At 39.5% G+C, this 18,286-nt stretch overlaps 1 protein-coding gene across 10 annotated transcripts in view; it reads right to left on the minus strand.

The window, feature by feature from the left end:
- FOXN3 (forkhead box N3) overlaps positions 1–18,286 on the minus strand; it is a 207,322-nt gene that overhangs the window by 22,740 nt on the left and 166,296 nt on the right. For 5 of the 10 annotated variants that reach the window (XM_030274834.4, XM_072930333.1, XM_030274833.4 and 2 more), the window contains one exon: positions 3,938–4,003. The exons of 3 other annotated variants lie outside the window; for them this stretch is intronic. In XM_030274834.4, coding sequence (XP_030130694.1) covers positions 3,938–4,003 — 66 coding nt within the window. The remainder of the gene's footprint in view (positions 1–3,937; positions 4,004–18,286) is intronic. 2 more of the 10 variants (XM_030274835.4, XM_032748850.3) reach the window with 1 other exon arrangement.

Consider the following 18,286-nt stretch of genomic DNA (forward strand, 5'->3'; position numbering starts at 1 on the left):
CTTCTCTGCCAAGCTTTCTTCCAGTACAGTGTTTAGCAGAATTCTTTGGATCAGGCTACAAGAACTGAAAGTAGGAAATTGCTGATTATCTATAGCGGACGGGACATCAGAAGTTGCCAAAAACAAATGTTTTCTGCCAAATGTGTAACTTTATTCAACTATCTTATCCCAGGCACAAATTTGACGACATCTGCTCAACCTGTATTTTATGGCTCAAGGACTATTTCGTAGCTCGTAAATTCCATACTCTGTAGTCCTTACAAAGTGCAAATCTAGGGTGCATCCAACAAGCCATTTATTCTAAACAGAAACTGAAGTGGGGGCAACAAATGTATCCTGAGAATCATATCACACTAGTACTTTTTCTAAAAATATTATGAGGTGTATGGAGAAAAAAGGAGAAAGTACTTCATAAAAGTCAGTTTTCTTTCCAAATTTATTTCATCCCTTTAATGGCTTAATATTAATCATCAAAGTAAAACAGACCAAAACAAAATCCCAACCAAAATCCAGCAAGAGAAAGTTTGAACATCATGAAAATGTCTTTTCCTAGTTTTTGCTTTAATGCAAAATTGTTAGTAAAAATGGCTTTATGAAACATTTTACAATAATTTATCATTTTCTGATACTCAAAGTTAGGCTGGAAGCTGTCTCAGTTATAGTAAGTGACTTGTCCATAAGCAGTACAAACAGAACATTACATCTATCAAGTTTCATGTACAATAAAAATGTCTCAACAAAACAGCATGTTCTATTTTATCCTATTTGGAGAATTTCTGACTGTCATTAAGGCAATTTTTTTTTTTGGTCTTCATTCCTGTATATGTATCTTGCTCATACACAATCCACTTGCATTAATTTAAAAAGCGAATTTCATTGGTATACAATGTTAGAAGTATAGAGGTAAAGCAGACCTCTTCATGGAATTACTTCTCCTCCCACCAAACTTACAATATATGTATCTAGTCTGTGTTTTATATATTTTGAGACAAAGATTAACAAAGACTTCCAAATCAGAGAGACACTGGTTTTAACCCTGGAAGACCTATTTTTTAAGAACCACCCAGCAAAACTCCATGCTCCTATCTTCCTAAACATCTCTATCACAGCACTTCAGTCTCCTATAAAGAACCACTCACAAAACCAGTGTTGCTAAATTTTCTGAAGGCCACTACATTCTAGACAACCCAACCGAGTAGTGGGGAGCAGTACTGAAATCAGAAGGTGGATGTCAGAGCTGGGAAGACTCTCAGTTTCCTGGTTTCTACCCAAACTCTTTCTGTGAGCACTGTTTAATAGCTGTTTGCAGTATTAAACTTCATGTTGAGCAATGTACTTGCATTACAATTCAAAAATTATATAGCAACAGGCAAAGGACTATACATTAACTCAAATGAAGCTATGTGTAACAGCACTGAGAAGCTTTTTAAATTAAATCAGTATTTCCAGGGTAATCCCTCTGACCACAGCACTAGCAGCAGCAGCTATACACTAACACTGTCTCTTCTTTACTTGTCCCTCCAAAAAAGCAAGTGGCTCAAAGTTCAAAATGACCTCACCAACTAATAAGGTGTTGCTACTTACATGCTTCCAGTGACTTGAATCTCAGGAATTCAAACACACTGCAAAAGCATCAAAACCTATCTCCCATTTAAAAATGGCAAAACATCATTGTTTGGCAAGACTCAGTGACGTGCCCAGGATGCCACACTTTCAGGAACAGGAAATACTATGCTGGAATGACAGCTAGCAATATTCACTTTCAAGAGATTGGTAAGAATTGAAATGGTGAAAATCTTTTGTACAGAACTAACTCATGGACTTCACTGAATTAGTACCCATGAGTTTTAAACTGAGCTCTACCATTTGTTCACCATCCTGTTTTCTTCTGTCCTCTCTCCAAATTAGATTCACACGAGGGAAACAGGCCCATAAATTTGATGCAACATGCCCAAGATGGCCCACACAGTACTCAGTGCTTTTCAGGTCAAGATACAATTTTCAGTGCAAATCAAATATTTTGGAATTAATATTTATGAACTTACTACTAATAAAAATCCCAAGTATTTGTAACTTATGATAGCTGCTTCTGAAGGAAGCAGGTATTTCAATTGCTGTTTTCAAATACAAACCTACAAAGCCTGATGAAACACGACTTCAATAAACTGAAGCAAAAAGTATTAAATCTATGTTGCTACATGCACTCTCTTAGCATATCACTGTATCTTTTATGCTTTAACTCCTTGTGCCAGCTGGATTGCAGGTTTCAGTAGAAACTTGTACACAGCTGGCTACTTTGAACTTCTGCCTTTAGTTAAAATTGGTGTTTGGTCTGTGAATATACTGCAAGGTGTTAATAATTCAGAAACTGATTTCTGACATTAAGCCTCTAACAATAATTGCATATTCCTAACCTCTAGCAGCAATGTGAACAGTTTTGTAAGTCTATACAGTAAAACCTATACAAATACAAAATAATCCTAATAACAGTATTTTACTCTTTTACTATGACTTTTTGTTTTTCTGAATAAAAACTAGAGGATGATGGAACTGGGGTAATGGTAAGCAATGTTTGTCAGATACCATTTCAAGGTTTCATATAAAAGCAAAAGCTGATTTTAGAATTCATTTGTAATTGTTAGCAGTGTTTCACACATGGGTGTAGAATTTTAAATGGTCATTTAAAAACATAAAGGTAATTAATCAGTTACAAAGCATAACCTCCTCTTCTCAATAAATCTTTCATTTTTCCTACCTACATACATCAGGGATTGTTTGCACTTTTACCATGCACAATTTCCTGAAAGCTGCTCAGAAGAGGAGGACAAGGACCACTCTTCTCTTTCTGGAACAGTTCCTTGGTACATCACACTCTCCTGAGAGAAGCTTCTCAAGAAGCCTTCCTCTGGCAGGGTCACAAAGCAGGCTGACAATAGCTTTGCTCAGCTGCATGGGAAATGCTTTGATGGTAATTGACTCTCTTCCCCAGGCACAGTATCAAAGTGCAAATCAAGGCTTCCCCTGGAATTTGGAGTTGGTTGCCCAGGCTAGAACAATAGCAGTGATGCTAGACAGTCCTGGTAATGATTTATATTTTAACTTCTGCCTTTATTTTTTTAGAGCTGCTTGTCACTTGGCATTATTACCACGCTTGCTGACTAGTGATATGTTTGTCTTCTTGTATTCTCTGTTTTGTGCAGCTGTATTCCACTATGGATTCCTGTAATGCCTTCACTGCAAGCTCTGTGGGGCAGGATGGTTCCTGCAGTATTTGCACAGCCCAGTACAGTGGGGGTCAAGGCCTCTTCAGTGCTCTGTTGATACACAGCATTAAAACCTTAGGTCTGGTCACAGAACAGGGAGGACAGTATTGGCAAGAAATGAGACTGCTCTTTGCTCCTTGTCACCTGCCTACTGCCTTGCATCAGTCAGAGAAAAAAAGCCCTGAAACAGGCAGGATGTGTGCAAGGAAGGAGCTGAAACAGTGCCCAAGTGAATAGAAAGTATCCAGATGGCTGTGGTAACTTACACGATAGGAGTCAAATCAAAACAAAATGAAAACAGAACCATATGCCATGTATCCTTCACTCTCTTGCTCTCTTTCTCTCCCTGCCTTTCTCCTGGCTGTTGCCCCAGGTCTTTCTATCAGTATGGATAATAGTAGGTTTCTCATTTAAGTGTATTCATTTAAGTGTATGTCATGAATAACAATAACCTCTCTTTTACATTAGAGATCACAGATTAATATTATTCATGTAACGAATGTAATATGAACCACAAAATTATACTCATGTAAGGGTCAAGGAAGTGCAAGGGTCTACAAGGGAAGTTATATTTCTTTATTACATCCTTTTTATCTGGTATGCTGTATACTTATAGAAGAGAATATTAATTTTATAAGTCTATGTTGCTATATGCTATAGAAGTATCTACTCACAACCTGCTTGTATCTCAGGGGGAGTATTCAAAAGCATCATGGCAGTGGCAGCATCAATGTCAGGATCTGGAAAAATCAACCAATAAATACATTATTTACAACTGGGCTAATCTTCTCACCCCCATTGCTAAACTATAGGTTTGACCACGTCTCCAAGTGGAAAGGATGAGAGTTCACCACTCAGAGGGCTCGCTGACTACACATTAAATTTATCCCCAAACTTGCATGTGACACCATTGTTACTACTAAACAGAGTGGTGATCTGTGTCACTGAGCCATACTTATGCCTGTGTGTGCATGATACTTTTGCTTTTAGCCTCACCAATTCCCTCTTTAATTCTGTGGACAGTATTTAGATTTCATTATAAAGGATCTATGAAAGCAGGTGCAACATCACAATTTGGAAGCAACAGAGGGATGAGCTGACAGCTGAGGGGTGGGAAAGCACAAGGAATACCTGAGCAAGTACAGAAGATGACACTTGGTCATTTCTATTTGTCAAGAAAGATTTCAGCAAAGTTTGAGAAAGTGTTGGAAGACAAACTGCTGCAATTAAGAAAAAAAGAAAGAAACTAGCATTTCATTGAAGCACCAACTTATTTGCATTTTTGTCCATTGTCACTTTAATATAAGCAAAAATGATCAGCTGGCTGCTGTTATTCTTAAATTGGTTTCTGAATCCATCATGAAAAGTCAGCTGACAGATGGTAAGTTATAGAGACAGAACAAAATATGATCCTTTTATAACTATATTCACTTGCTTCACACACAACAGCTCGGCTGCTATGGAAATGCAGGTATCTATGACAACAGTAAACAACCCCACAACGGCCACTGAATAAGCTGAAAAGAACATCTGCCCCAGCAAAGCGTCCCAGCTGCCCTGGGGCGCAACTTGCTAATCGTGCAGTGATGCCGTGTGACAGAGAAAGCCGCCTCTGCCATGTCCAAATAAATGAAGTGTGCAATTGAAGCAGACATAAAAACGCACACCCTAGCTGACTGCTGCCTCTGTGCTGCTAAACTGAATGACTAATGAGTATGCATTTGTTGTTTGGGGTTGGTGGTTTTTTCAGCTTGTCAGTATTTATACCAAATTACATACAAAAAAATTGATTTACTACCAATATCTTCATGGCACTTTATTTTGGCTATTATGACAGAAAATTACTTACCACTGTTAAAAATATCTGAATTTTTGATCTTTATATATTTCAAAACCATTCCCAGTAATGTGATGTGGTATAAAGCCCTGTAATATATTAACAATACAAATGACGTAGACAGGATTTCAAAATCTGCTTAAGCCAAACAGAAATTCACTTGACTAGAGAATTAATAAAAGGGACTTTTTTATTAGTCTAAGTATGTACTACTTTTCTGTGAATAGCTGCAAGCACTCTTTTAAAGGCTACTACTCTATTATTTAATTGCTAAAACAGTAAACAGAGGAACAGTGTAGTGGGTGTCAAACTGAAACTAAAGCAGCAGCAGCAGACTTAGTATAAAAGGTGCCTGTATCTTCTGGACAGGTCAACATTTTCCAAAGAAAAAGCAGCATTACCAACTTATGTTCATCTTCAAGTCTGAAGACACCTCAAAAGCAGAATTCCTGCAGCAATTATGTATGCTGAAAGTGCCATTTCCCAACAGCATCATTCCCAAATATGTGCCATGTTGCAAGACTGGATCCACATACCACACAGCAAGTACATGCTTTCAAACTAAAGAGGAATAATCCATATGTTAAAAAGCAAGACAAAAGAGCAAAGAAGCCTGAGAAAGACAAAACAAATTCACCAGAACTCTTCCTTCTTTTTCATACCATAAAATCAAGAGATTTTTAAAAGTTGAATTTAGAGTATCGTAATTTCTACAGCCAACTTCAACATTTATTTATTGGCTGCTCCTAAACTTTGTTTTGTTTTAGTTCAGTGGATGACACTGTAGTATAATGGGAATATTGCTGCTGAAAGAATAGAAGGACACTACTAGGAAAAGCACATTTCCCAATAACTTTGGGTTTTGTTTGTGTAATAAACGCTGTGATTTGAGATAAAATTGATGCAACCAGTTTCTGTTGAAAGGTGCATTCCTAGCCTTTGGACCACTAACAGTACCACAGTGTTTCTGCAATGACGTAAGACATGAACACAAGCTGCTCACAGCACAGGACTGCATCTGCAGCAGCTGTCTCCCAAAGCATAGCTATGTCTCAAGCCCATCCAAGCATGCTGTGTTTCTGTTTCTGCTGGTATATTCTTGAAGAAACTGGACAGCCATTCCATAATGCCTTGGCAGAGGTAAGAGAGCTCAGAGGCAATGCATGAATGCTGGTGTCAGTAGCATCCAGGAAAATGTGCTTTTGGTTTTCCTACTGCAAGGAAAAAAGAAAAAGGAGGGACTGGTGCACAAGTGAGACAAGGGTTGAGGGCCAGCTGTCTGAGCCCACACAAAGAGGCAGATTGAAAAGCTGGCACAGTCTTTTGCAGCATCGTCGTCCACAATCTGGAGGCCTTCTCATGAGCAGTGTGTCAAGAAGAGCCAAGAAGTAGCCATGAGGAGGAGCACCAAAGGCATGGGACTGAAGGGCACCTTTGCTGGGACTGGCTCTTCTGGCTTTGGCTGCTGGTCCCCACCAGTGCCCCCACACTGATGGCCATTTCCCCACTGCCCTCTTTCTGAAGTGAAGTCTCTTCCACATGGATGCTCCCATTTGTAGCTGTAAGGCCTGACCTTGCTCACTGCTGTATCCCCACCAGCTGGTAACTGGATCCTGTCCCTTCTACCTGGCCTGTGTTTGTGAAGCTGTGGATTTCAGAACTGAGATCTCTGCCCTACCTGAAGTCTGTGATCAACACAAAGGCTCCTGAAGTTATTAACAGTGGGTGGTTAGTGAAACATGATTGCAGGAACATCTTTCCCTAGGAAACCAGGTTAAAAATAACTACATACAAAGTTTTAGAATATAGAAAATTAAGTATTTAAATTAATGCATTCTGGCTTCTTTTTTTTTTTTTTTTTTTTTTTTGCTAATTCAAGTAAATGGTGAACTGACTGCATACAGGAACTGTTAATTGTTTGTCAGCAGAAAGCAGATGTCCTGCCTTCCCTGTGAAAGAGGGAAGTAAGAAATGAAGAAAAGGAAGGATTGCAGGTGTTGTACAAAGGAAGTAAGAGTATGTCAAAGTCTCAAACAGGCAATATTGGACATTGTTAAGAAAATAATGACAAAAATTGCCAGCAGCCACAGTTCTTCCTAACAAACAACTGCAGTCCAGCTATACAATTGGTACTTCACGCTACAGTCTGAAGTTTCAGTGCTTTGTCCCTCACGCACCAAGTGTCCATTGCAAAGTACCAGAAAGGACCTGAAGAAGCCTTAAGATCTTGTAAGGCATGAAAGGCATCAAGGGGCTGGATTTCTACTACAGCTGCAGCACCGCCGCTTGCGCTGTTTTGGCCAGCATTGCTCTCAAACACAGAACTTCTTTTCATGAAGATGACACCAACGGTGGTACGAACCTCATGGCAGCTCTGTTTGCTGCATTTTAGATTCATGCCCCTTGTCAGCAGAGTCTTCCACGGTGAACACCAAATCTGTAAACAGCACCTAGTTCTTTCAGTGAAAAAATAACCTACAATATCACTCTGGAATTACATCTATGCATATTGTCAAGATGTACTTTGAGCCAAATTTCTCTTTGCGTGTTACTTGTATACGTCAGAATCTGTCTTGCACAGACATGTGAAGTGGTGAAATGGTAGGCATGAAATATTCAGCATGAGATTACAAACAAGCAATGCAGAGGCTAGCCCTCAGGTAGCACAATATTCTAGAATTCACAAAAAATAATTAAAATCAGTCATGTACCTCAGAAAGCCAGATATGACAGCTGTTCTTTTATATTTTGTGATCTCTGATCAGAGTTCATTTTATATATAGAGAGAGAAAGTGATTCATAGTAATTAGTTCTATTTTGATATTATTTTAAACTTTAACCTGGTTTCATCAAACCCTTCAAATCCGTCCCCCTCCATTTAAATAAAAATTAGGTTAACATAGTGCCTTCTTGGTTGTGCAAAATGAAATTTATCTTTACAGCCATACCATAAGGTTTAAAAGAAAATAGCAGCTAAAGCAGTTCAAAGCAACCATGGCCTGGATTTTCCAGCACAAATGCCTAGAGAGAGGCACTTAAGATGCATATTTAGGTATTAAGAAAATGTTACAGCCAACTGACGTAAAAAATGTGGTTAGTAAATAAACTGCACCATCTGTACACTACAACCATTGCTGTGTTATCTCATCAGGAAGGAATTTATAAGATCTTCTTTTAATTTAAAGTTACTACATCTAAAATAGAACTATTTTTGTAAAGTACTTCACTTTACCATTCAGTATGCTAGTTTTTGGCCCATTCTACTTCTGCCTCAGCATCCTCTACTACTTTTTCCCATTTTTATGTTCCTAGTGTAGATGAAATGCCTAAACCTAGTGCCACTGTACTCAAAAAGCAGAAGTTCAGATTATTCCTTGCCTACAAATCAGTCTTCTAATCCCCTCCCTGCCTCACTTTCTAGCACAGTCCATTCCTACATTTTGTTAGAGTCTTTGATATTTTCAATTTTTGTCAATAGTAAAATGTGAAAAAGCAACACTGTTTTCCATCTTTACCTTGAGGCTTATTAAGCTGCAACACAGCGAACAGCAGCTTGCCCCTGTTTAACTTCTCTGTTAACAGATGTGTCTTTTCCCTTCCCACATCAGGATAGTTAACCTTGGTATAAGTCACCTTAAACACAGAGAATAATGAACAGATTGGAGGTTTTCCCCCAATTTGAGTTTTTTTCTTTTGTATCTTTTTAAATTTATTTTGCCTAATGATGGAATAAGAATACAGCTGTTAAAATAAAGTTACAATGTGCAAGACAGAAAGAAATACCTGAAGAGAATTGTAAATACTGTAACTCTGTCAAAGTCCTTGGTGTGGGATGCCACCGAGTCCACTTCTGAAATATTTAAATAAGGTTGAGAAGTTCTCTTAAAATAAACAGAATACTTGTGGAAACATGCAGTAAACCAGTAGGATTCAGAACCAAGACCTTGGGAAGAAACAAGAAATTATATTCCTATCTCAACAACAGTGCACGAAAGACCAAGCATGAGAATTCTGGAAGTTATACAATAGAGGCCAGGAGGAAGCAATTTCATTAGTAAAGCCAAGACACAGTGGAGCATCTCACACTCCTTTAAACAGATCTAATATGAGACACAGAAAAAGAAAGGCACAGGTCTAGATGAACTAATAATTTTTCCTATTTAAGTTCATTTCCAGCACTGCCAAGTAAGCTATGGCACAAGTATCATAAGAAGTCTAATTTAAAAAAATACAGAACATTTCTACTAGAAACCTTCTTCCTACTGCTCTATTTTGCTACATTTGTATTGTCATGAAGCAACACATATGATTTCCATTATCTTAAAATACTATTTTATCAGCTGAAAAACTGTAAACCAAACATACAGTTACAATGTATTCTTGTTAAAAATACTAGTTTTATAAAAGGAATTATAGTAGAAAGAGTTACAGTAGGTCTTATACATGCACTAACTCAAAGAAGTTAATCTATCATTCAGAAAGCTATGGGGAACCAAAGCATCCTAACTTTTCATCTCAGGAGTAAAGACTGAGATAATTTAACTGTTAAAAGACAGAGTCACAATAGTGATAATCATTTTACCAGGGCAAAATAAAAATATTTTAAGAGACACCTGACTACAGAGAGATGAGATATACATCTTATATATAAAGATGATGTATTATAGCACATACTCTGCTTAAAAGCAGGGTAGAGATTTTTGCTTTGGTTTTGTACCTTTTTTTTTTTAATTGTTTTTTCATTTTGATGTACATTAGTGGCAAGCTTAACTTTCAGTGCACAAGGATGTGAAAAAAAAAAATTTACTGATCACAAAGGCAACAGTAAAGTTTTTTGACTCCATCCAGCCTGTGCAGCTTGGAGTACTGAACAGAGAACATCAGCTAGAGAAAACACTGGCCAGTGAGCTAGCACAAAAGAGAGAAACAATTTGCTATTCCATCATGTACTTACTTAATTTTTGATCAGGAATTTCAACCATCTTCTTGACTGATTGCTGCAGCCTCAGCTTCTACAGTGGAAGATGTGAGGGTTGTAACTCCTTGCAGCCTTACAGGCTGCAAACTTTTTTTTTTTTTGACTGAAGAATACACGTACACATAAACACACATGCTCTTTGTACCCAGTTATGCAGATGTGTGTTATCTCTGGGACATCGAGGTCATCATTGCTCAAGCTTTTGTAATGTTCCTGCTGCTAACAATAGGTGTCTCTTCCAGCAAAGTGGGAGGATGGCCAGGAGAGGAAGTCCTCTATGAAACTGTGACCAGGAGGCAGTCCTCTATAAAACTCTGACCATTTAAGACCAAATAAACCATTCCCTATATTGTCCCATACCAGTGTTTTTCAAAGCACTCATTTCCTTCTCACTGCTATTTCAAAATATATTTGTGTCCACCAGACCTTGAGAAACAAGTACCTCTTTCAGTCCAGCAAGCACAGGATGTGCCAGCTGGAAAAGACCCTTAGCCTGAGTGACCCTTGAGGAAATGTCTTCAGTTCCCCTGCCTCCCTCAACCACTACAGTTTCCTGCAGTTCTGCAGGAAAAGGTGGCTTCTGGGTACTTTCACCACAAGATGAGGCTTCAGGAGGGCTTCACCCAAATATCCCAACTGTTGGAATGACCACGGCACAATCCACGCCAGGAACAAGCGAGGGAAGGCCTGGGGAGGTGAACATAAATTCCCCACTGGTTTCAGGATCCAGAAAGCAAAGGGGCAAATATCAGATAAACATGAAAACAATAGTGAGAAGAGTATATCAGGGATTTGAAAAAAAAATAAAAGTTGCTGCTAATGAGAAAAAGGTCAGGCATGTGACACTGCCAATGAAAGCAGTGTATATAGCATAAGAGCCAAATGCAGTCTAAAACCAACATAAGAGCAGAAAAGATGAACAAAACCTCCAGCAGCTAAAATAGCTGTGTGCTAATAACACAGGCAGACTGCCATAATGGAAGAGGAACTCAAAGCACTATTGCTATTACAGGAAAATTCACTAACGGGGTGGAACAGAATTAGTGAAACAGGTGTCAAAAGGTCTGTGCTTTTCAAAGAAAATACAGATTTTATATTGTAGGATACTGTTATGCAATAAAGAAAGAGCAGACTTTGGAAATAGAATAAAAAAATGTTTGGAAATGCTGTGGACAGATGGTCAAAGAAGATTTCTAAGAAAGAGACTCTGGGTCTACTCTTGACTTCTTACACCAGATATAGATCTGGATAGAGCTCTGCATCATTAAAGAAATGGGAATTATGTCAACAAGGGAGACTAACTTCACAGTGCAGATTGGAGAACAAACAATATTAACCATGGTAAGACCAGTTATTCCTGGATGTGACAGCTGACAAGTTTCTTTATCCATGCTGCTGAATGAACAAGAATAGATTCTATTCTGCTCTTTATGTTAAATAATGAGGATGACTTTGGAACAGGGCACCATGAAGTGATTCATTTTAGATTAAGTGGGAAGGATAACAGCAAGCCTATTTTTGCTTAAGATCTATTATTTTGAAAGAGCAAGTTCTGATGAACTAAAAGCACAGATGCTTTCTGTGGAACCTCTGGAAAACAGACTGGACTGAGGAACTCTATACCTCAGCCTGGGGAAAGCTGCAGTTTCTGCAATTCACTGCACCAAGACCGAGATCACACCTGTATCTGGAGAAAAGCAGGGAAGATGCACTCTTTGAAAATAAAATCACAAAACCCTAAAAAAAGAAGTTAGACAACTGAACCAACATGGAAACTGACTTTACAACAGAAAGCAAAGAGCTTGGCTTGCTCAGTTAAGCAAAACAAAGGCAGAGAGGAAGTAAGACTATCAATATGAGGTAAGCATGGGATGCAGGAGTAAAAAGCCAGGTAGAAGAATTATTAAGTTTAAAGATAATTTCAGTAAAGCAACACTGGCTGAAAACAAGACTGGCAATCAGAACACTTCTATAAAAGTCTTCTAACAGGAGCTGAAACAAAGCAGAAAGTCTGTATGTGAAGTTTCAGAAATATTTACAGTGTGCTGCTGCTCACAATGTGACCCAGGGGAAGGGACCCTTTGGAAGCTGCCTTCCAAATTGCTTCTCTAGGGCAGGTAAGCTCTCTGCAAAAATATGACAGAGGGAAAGAGCACAAAACACAGTCATGAAGAAACTATGCCAGTGAAAGCCTATTTGCACAAAGGCTTAACTACATAAACCTGTAGAAGCCCCAGGATGATGTCTGACAAGTCCATGCAGATGCTAAGGTGCTAAGGACTTCTCCAGTTCTGTGGATGATGACTGAGCACTCTCCACAGGGAGTGATGCTCAACATGGTTGGAAAAAGGTGCTCTTCTGCTTCTCTGAAGGAAATCAGAGGAGGAAGACAGTAACACTGCTATCATCTGAGAAACTCATTCCACTCTTCCTGCAATACTCCTTTTAAAGCTCTTTAATTTTCAAATAAAGGAAATAACAGAAGATAAATCTGGTATTTAGGGCCTTTTGACTTTTTTGCCAGAGAGCTTCTCAAGTGGGCTGACAGATGAGACTCAGGTCAATGGTAAGGCAGTGCAGAAAATATCAATGCCATTTTTGAAGGATTATTATCATGAAGCATGAAAACAAAAATAGGCTTTGAAGATCCTGGAAGTCTCACTGCAGATGTCTACAAGATAACCCATGGAGTAGCAGAATTACTTCCAAATTACAACAGTCAATATTGTGAAACCACACTGGCCTGTTTTAGTGAAAGTTTCTGGTTAAAGCAACATGGTGAACACAGGCTGAACACTGAGAGACTTTAAAATGAAATTAGTCAGCCTTAGGCTGGGGCTTTAACTTAGCTTAAACAGCACACATAAAAATAGGAATTATTTAAAAGAACTGCAACACCATTTGTTTAGACTAAACACTGCTTCCTAATTATCAAAGTTTTTTTAGTTTCGTACTTCCATACTTCACAGAAGAGATTTTGTGGAAGATATGTTGCAGACCTGAAAAAACATATCAAACTTGTTTTCATTTACATTTTCCTTGAATTCAGTTACATATGCATGTCAGATACTCCACTAAGCATTTTGCTAATTTGGCACCATCAAGGCTATATACTAGCAAACATGTAAATTCAATATTGTCATCAGTGGTATTTTTACTTACACATTTCACAAGCAGAGGAAATATGAAATATTAGAAACTGAAATGTGGTGAGAGAATAATTAATTTGAGAGTCAAGAGAGCAAGCACTAAGAGCAAGCACTAAGACAAGACGTTGCTGCTAAGTCACATTTAAAAGCCCCCTTCGAGCCTTCTAACTCACCAAACTGCTATCATGCAGCTCCTTTCTAGCCAAAATGGTTGAAACAACTTTTTACTGTTATCTATTACATTTTGATTAATTTAATTAAAATTAATTTAATTAAAATGAAGGAGACACACAGGATTCCACTTCTGCCAACCTCTGATTTGCTATGAATGATCCTATTCAAACTCCTTGAATTCTGAATGGCCACTAGCTGACAGGTGAAGTTACCAAAGGAGTAAGAAATGGGCAGAACACAATCAGAACTCTTTGCAGACTCTTTCAGCTCATCAGCTGAAAGGTCTAAAGTGTATTTACTCCACAAAACAGAGTGGGCAAGCTAAGAAGCACTCATCCCTTTCTCTTTATGCAGAACAAGCATTGATCATGCATACAGGCCATGCCTAAAATAAGTTATGGAATACCAAAAAATTTAAAAAAAAAAAAAAAAAAAGGAAATTAAGCTTTATCCAGAAAACAGTGAGAGCTGGCTCTGTAATCCAGGAAAACACTAACACTTATATGTATATATATGCCAGAGAATGAGTAGCACCCATGGAAGAGGATCAGGATATGATCATCCTGCAGGGCTCAGCCCCTGGGCAGCTTAGCTATAGCTCAGGACAGTTTTGTAAAGGACTAGTGTTTTCATTAACAACAATCATAAGCATGTTCTGCACAATTCTCACAGGTATACAATGAGGCTGGAGAAGAAAACCCATTTTAACTGGTGCTAGATCTCATCTCTTTGCAGCCCACCAAATGCAGCTCCTGATACCAGGCAGCTGTGTCTCTGGTGGGAAGGAACAGTCCTGGCTCCCGCCAAGTGGGTGGCAAGGCAAAAGCTGCCCTGAAGAAACATGGAGATTGCTTTCATTAAGTATTTATTCAACTTTTCAACTTTGTGCTTCAACCAAATAGAGACAAAGCAGCACATTTCATTTTGTACTTCAAAATTTCAACAGACTCTAGAGAGAGCTGTTTTACTGATTTTAAGCAACAGTTTCTGCAATCCTTGGCAGTGCAACACAAAGGCACCTCTCTGGCCTTTTGGAGGTTCTACTTCATATATGTATAGCACAGAGTTTGTACTACCTCTGCCAGTGCAAAATCAATTTACTACCATGATCTGTGCATCAGAGCTGAATGTCTGTTGAGAGCAAAACAAGGGCTGTCTGGGCTAATGAATCTTAATAACGTTGGGTAATCAGATCAATTACAACAAACCAAACCAGAGAGAACATGTTTGCCCTGCCCCTTTCCCTCTCCGAGCACTCACGTTTAATGAGTGCCTGCCCTCTCCTGGGCATGCCACATGGACCCACCACCCCTCTGTACAGGCCCTCCCAATGCACACATCTCCTCCCTGGCACAGCCATAGGTGAGCAGTTGTTAAGCTTCCCAGTGTGTCTGTTGAAGATTTCCCTTCCTAGTCCACATCTCCCTGCTTCTCTCCTTCCCTTCTCCAGCAGGGTGTAGGGGAATCTCAAGGGATAAGGGTTGCAAACCTCCAGAAAAGCAAATGCAAAAATAAAAAACCTTTGATTTATTTTTCATTTTAGTGCCATCATTTACAGCAAACAACTGCCCTGCACATAATCAGGAACAGAGCTGAAAACATCATAGCGATCCTCTTCCCTTAAAAATACCTGATGCCCTGATTTAGAGACAATTATTCATAAATCTGGTACAATATTTCATCCAGTATAACAAACATGCTAATGGCATATTCTATTGAATTGTAAGGCTTTTGTTACAAAAGCCACAAATATGATTCCTCTGGGAACATAGCAATGAAGATGTTTCTATTTTATGCAAAATTGTCAGTGAAATACTAGCAGAGTTACAGATCTGATAGTTACAGTACTCCTTAGAGTAAAAAAACAAGTGGTACATTGTACAACTATAATACCGTTATATAAAATAGTGTAAAGCCTTAAAATGGCTGGGGAGAAGTCATTAGTCACTTGTTTCAAAGATGACTAAGAGTGGTAATTATGCCTGATTAAAAATCAATGTTGCTAGACCTGATACCGGTTGTAAAAGATCTGGAATTCATAAACCCACAAACTCTTTAGTGCTGCGTATGCACTGAACTACATCCTTCTTTACCAGAGATTCTTTTAGTTCCAAGGCAAAGTATATGGGAACATGTTTGAGATTGGTTTTCATGTCACTACTGGGCATTTTAACAGAAGTGTGAGGATGTATCTGTAATGTAACAAAGAGCTTATTTATAAAGTTAGCTTTAGAAGTGGGAAAACTTTATTTCTACTCATGTCAGCCAGCAACATCAAATATGATCTGGCCCTCAATCAGGATAATGCAGCACGGCTTGCTTAGGCTTTTTACTAATGGGACTGTTTGAGATCTCTAGAAAGGATGCTGATGAGTATTAACTATGATGTCTGTCATTTTGTATCTCTGGGTAATAATCCTACAGCTCTATCATTATGATAGCAGACTGCCTCTCAAGAATTTAAACATAGAAATTCTCTCTTTCTTTTCCAAACTTTTAGATTAAGTAGCTTGACAAGGGTATATGTATATATCAAAGAAAAAGAGAATGCTTGTAATACAAGGTACTAGAAAAAAAGCAAAAAAGGCAGAAAAGTGAATTTTGCAAAATCTGTGGTAACACTTTGGCTGAGCATGTCTACATGAACTTCTCCTTCTGTGACTCTTAAAGCCAAGCCTACATGGCAAGTACTGAAGGTCATCACAGCTTCTCAGGGGCAAAACTGGAAGAAATCTCTCAGAAAGCTTTGACTATTTGGACAACTATTTCAATTTTCCAGAATAGAAACTTAACAGATATATTCATAAGAGTCTCGATAAAAACAGCAGAAAATTTTCTTTTAAATCAGCTGGGGACATCCTGTCAGAGCAAGAAATCTGTTTTTTATTTTAAAGCCACGTAAGTGTATATATTCCAGAGCAGCAGAGAGAGTCTAAGTTCACTGTTACAGATGGATGGAGCAGATACTTCTTGCTGTTGTAGCAACATGACATCCAGGAGCTCTGAAAAAATGAAAAGCCCCCAGAGCAGAGGCAGAAGGAATGGTCTGACATAGAAAGGACATTTCTTAATTCTGTCTCAACTTATTCACCACCATACTTTTGACACCTGCTCACAGAAATCTGGATTGGCTATAACAGTCCAAAGCCCCTGGCTGGAAAGAGCTGCAGGACTGCTTCCTATGATGGCTGATGCCATCATCTCCTTTTCATGAGATGCATAAATCTGACATCAGCACAGAGCCACCAGCTGACCAAATGCAGAGGGAGCTCCTCCCTGATTCCATAGAGATGTTTGGTGGTTTCCCACCTTGCTCATTTGCATCTGTTCTTCTCAAACCAGCCCCTCCCTGTGCTTTATGAATGTGGCTAGGGAAGGGCAGCCAATTACACTCACCTCTGAATTTCACAAGCTGGCAAAGCAATGTTCCTTTAAGATACCCCAAGCACACCCACAGCTAGTGCCACAAGTGGTTTTCCATTATTCTACCACACAGAATGCACGTTTCTGGTAGGGTACATGTTTCTGGTCAAAATCTTTAATAACATTTAAATTATCATCCTCTCCAATTTTCTTTCTATTTTCCTGTTCCTCTTGGGCATATATCAGTCCTTTCAGCAGGCCTTTTTCCTTTTTCCACAGGGATAGGATGTGGTGCCCCTTGCTATGGTACCAGGGCTCCTCACACCGGACAGACACATGAACATGCCTTGTCCAAGACTTCCCATGGCTGGGGGCTGAGTTTCAGCAGGGTTGGAAACACAACCCTGCTGGGGCAGACAGCCATAGCTGAACACTGAAATACAATGCCTTAATAAGTAGGTCAGCCTGTTCCTATAAAAGCAATGCGTTTAACGCCAACCGTGCCTGCCAGTGAGAGTAGGAAGAGATTGCAGTTTCTCCCTGTTTCTCACATTCAGCCCCTTTGAAGCCACGACACTCCTCTGCTGTTACCCTCCTGGCAGCAGGGCTGGGCTCCTGGCATGCCTGCAGCCCCACCGTACCTTGGCCCACAGCAGCTCCACCTCTGCAGGGCTGCTGTCAGGACTGCTGGAACATTGCACCAGAAAGCAAATTCCAAGAAAGCAAACACTATCACTAGGCAATTGAAATGCAGTTGGTAGCAACAAACAAACCCTCTGCAATGAGGATCTGGGGCTCTGTTCTTGCCAACAGGTTCAACAGGTTTTGCATATTAAGTCATCCTTAGATTTATTAGTGCCTAAAAGGGAAACACCACAAAGATCTTGACATGTGAGGTTTCACACTGTCCTCCGTTTCCTGCATCCCCACCACCCTTCTCCCCTTTCTCTCCCCTTGGCAAGAATGTGTTTTAATTAGTGAAGAACACATTCCCCTCCTGTCCAGCTGACACTGTCAAGCCCCCCAACACACAGTGTGGGAAGGGGAGGTGGTGGGGGCAGCAGCCTGACTGCAGGGCAGTGGGAACACTTCTCCCTCTGCACTTACACAACAAAGCAGATCCCCGAGTGATGTGGTGCCAAGGCAGGACGCTGCCCTTCAGGAGCAAACCTGGGCTGTCTGCATGCCACAGGCCACTGACAATCCTCTGTCTGTGATCCCACCCCAAACACCTGGGGCTGAACCTCACCTGCATGGCTTCCTCACCTTATCACAGCTAACATGGAAAATCTCTCCTGAACAGAAGGATCATTGCTTGCAAAGGACACAGGTGCATTTCAATAAAGACTATGATACACTCTTGTCACTTTCTTTAAATATAGCAGCAGTCAATGGCATTTACTGAAGACAGCACAAAGACAAAAAAGTTAATTCAAATGTTTCTTCTCTTAGTGAAGCTGCTCACTAGGATGCCTCTGCAAATGGAACTCTATGAATCAGCCCAACATGGCACTGACTGGAT

The sequence above is a fragment of the Taeniopygia guttata genome, chromosome 5 (genome assembly GCF_048771995.1).
Source record: "Taeniopygia guttata chromosome 5, bTaeGut7.mat, whole genome shotgun sequence".
NCBI lineage: Eukaryota > Metazoa > Chordata > Aves > Passeriformes > Estrildidae > Taeniopygia > Taeniopygia guttata.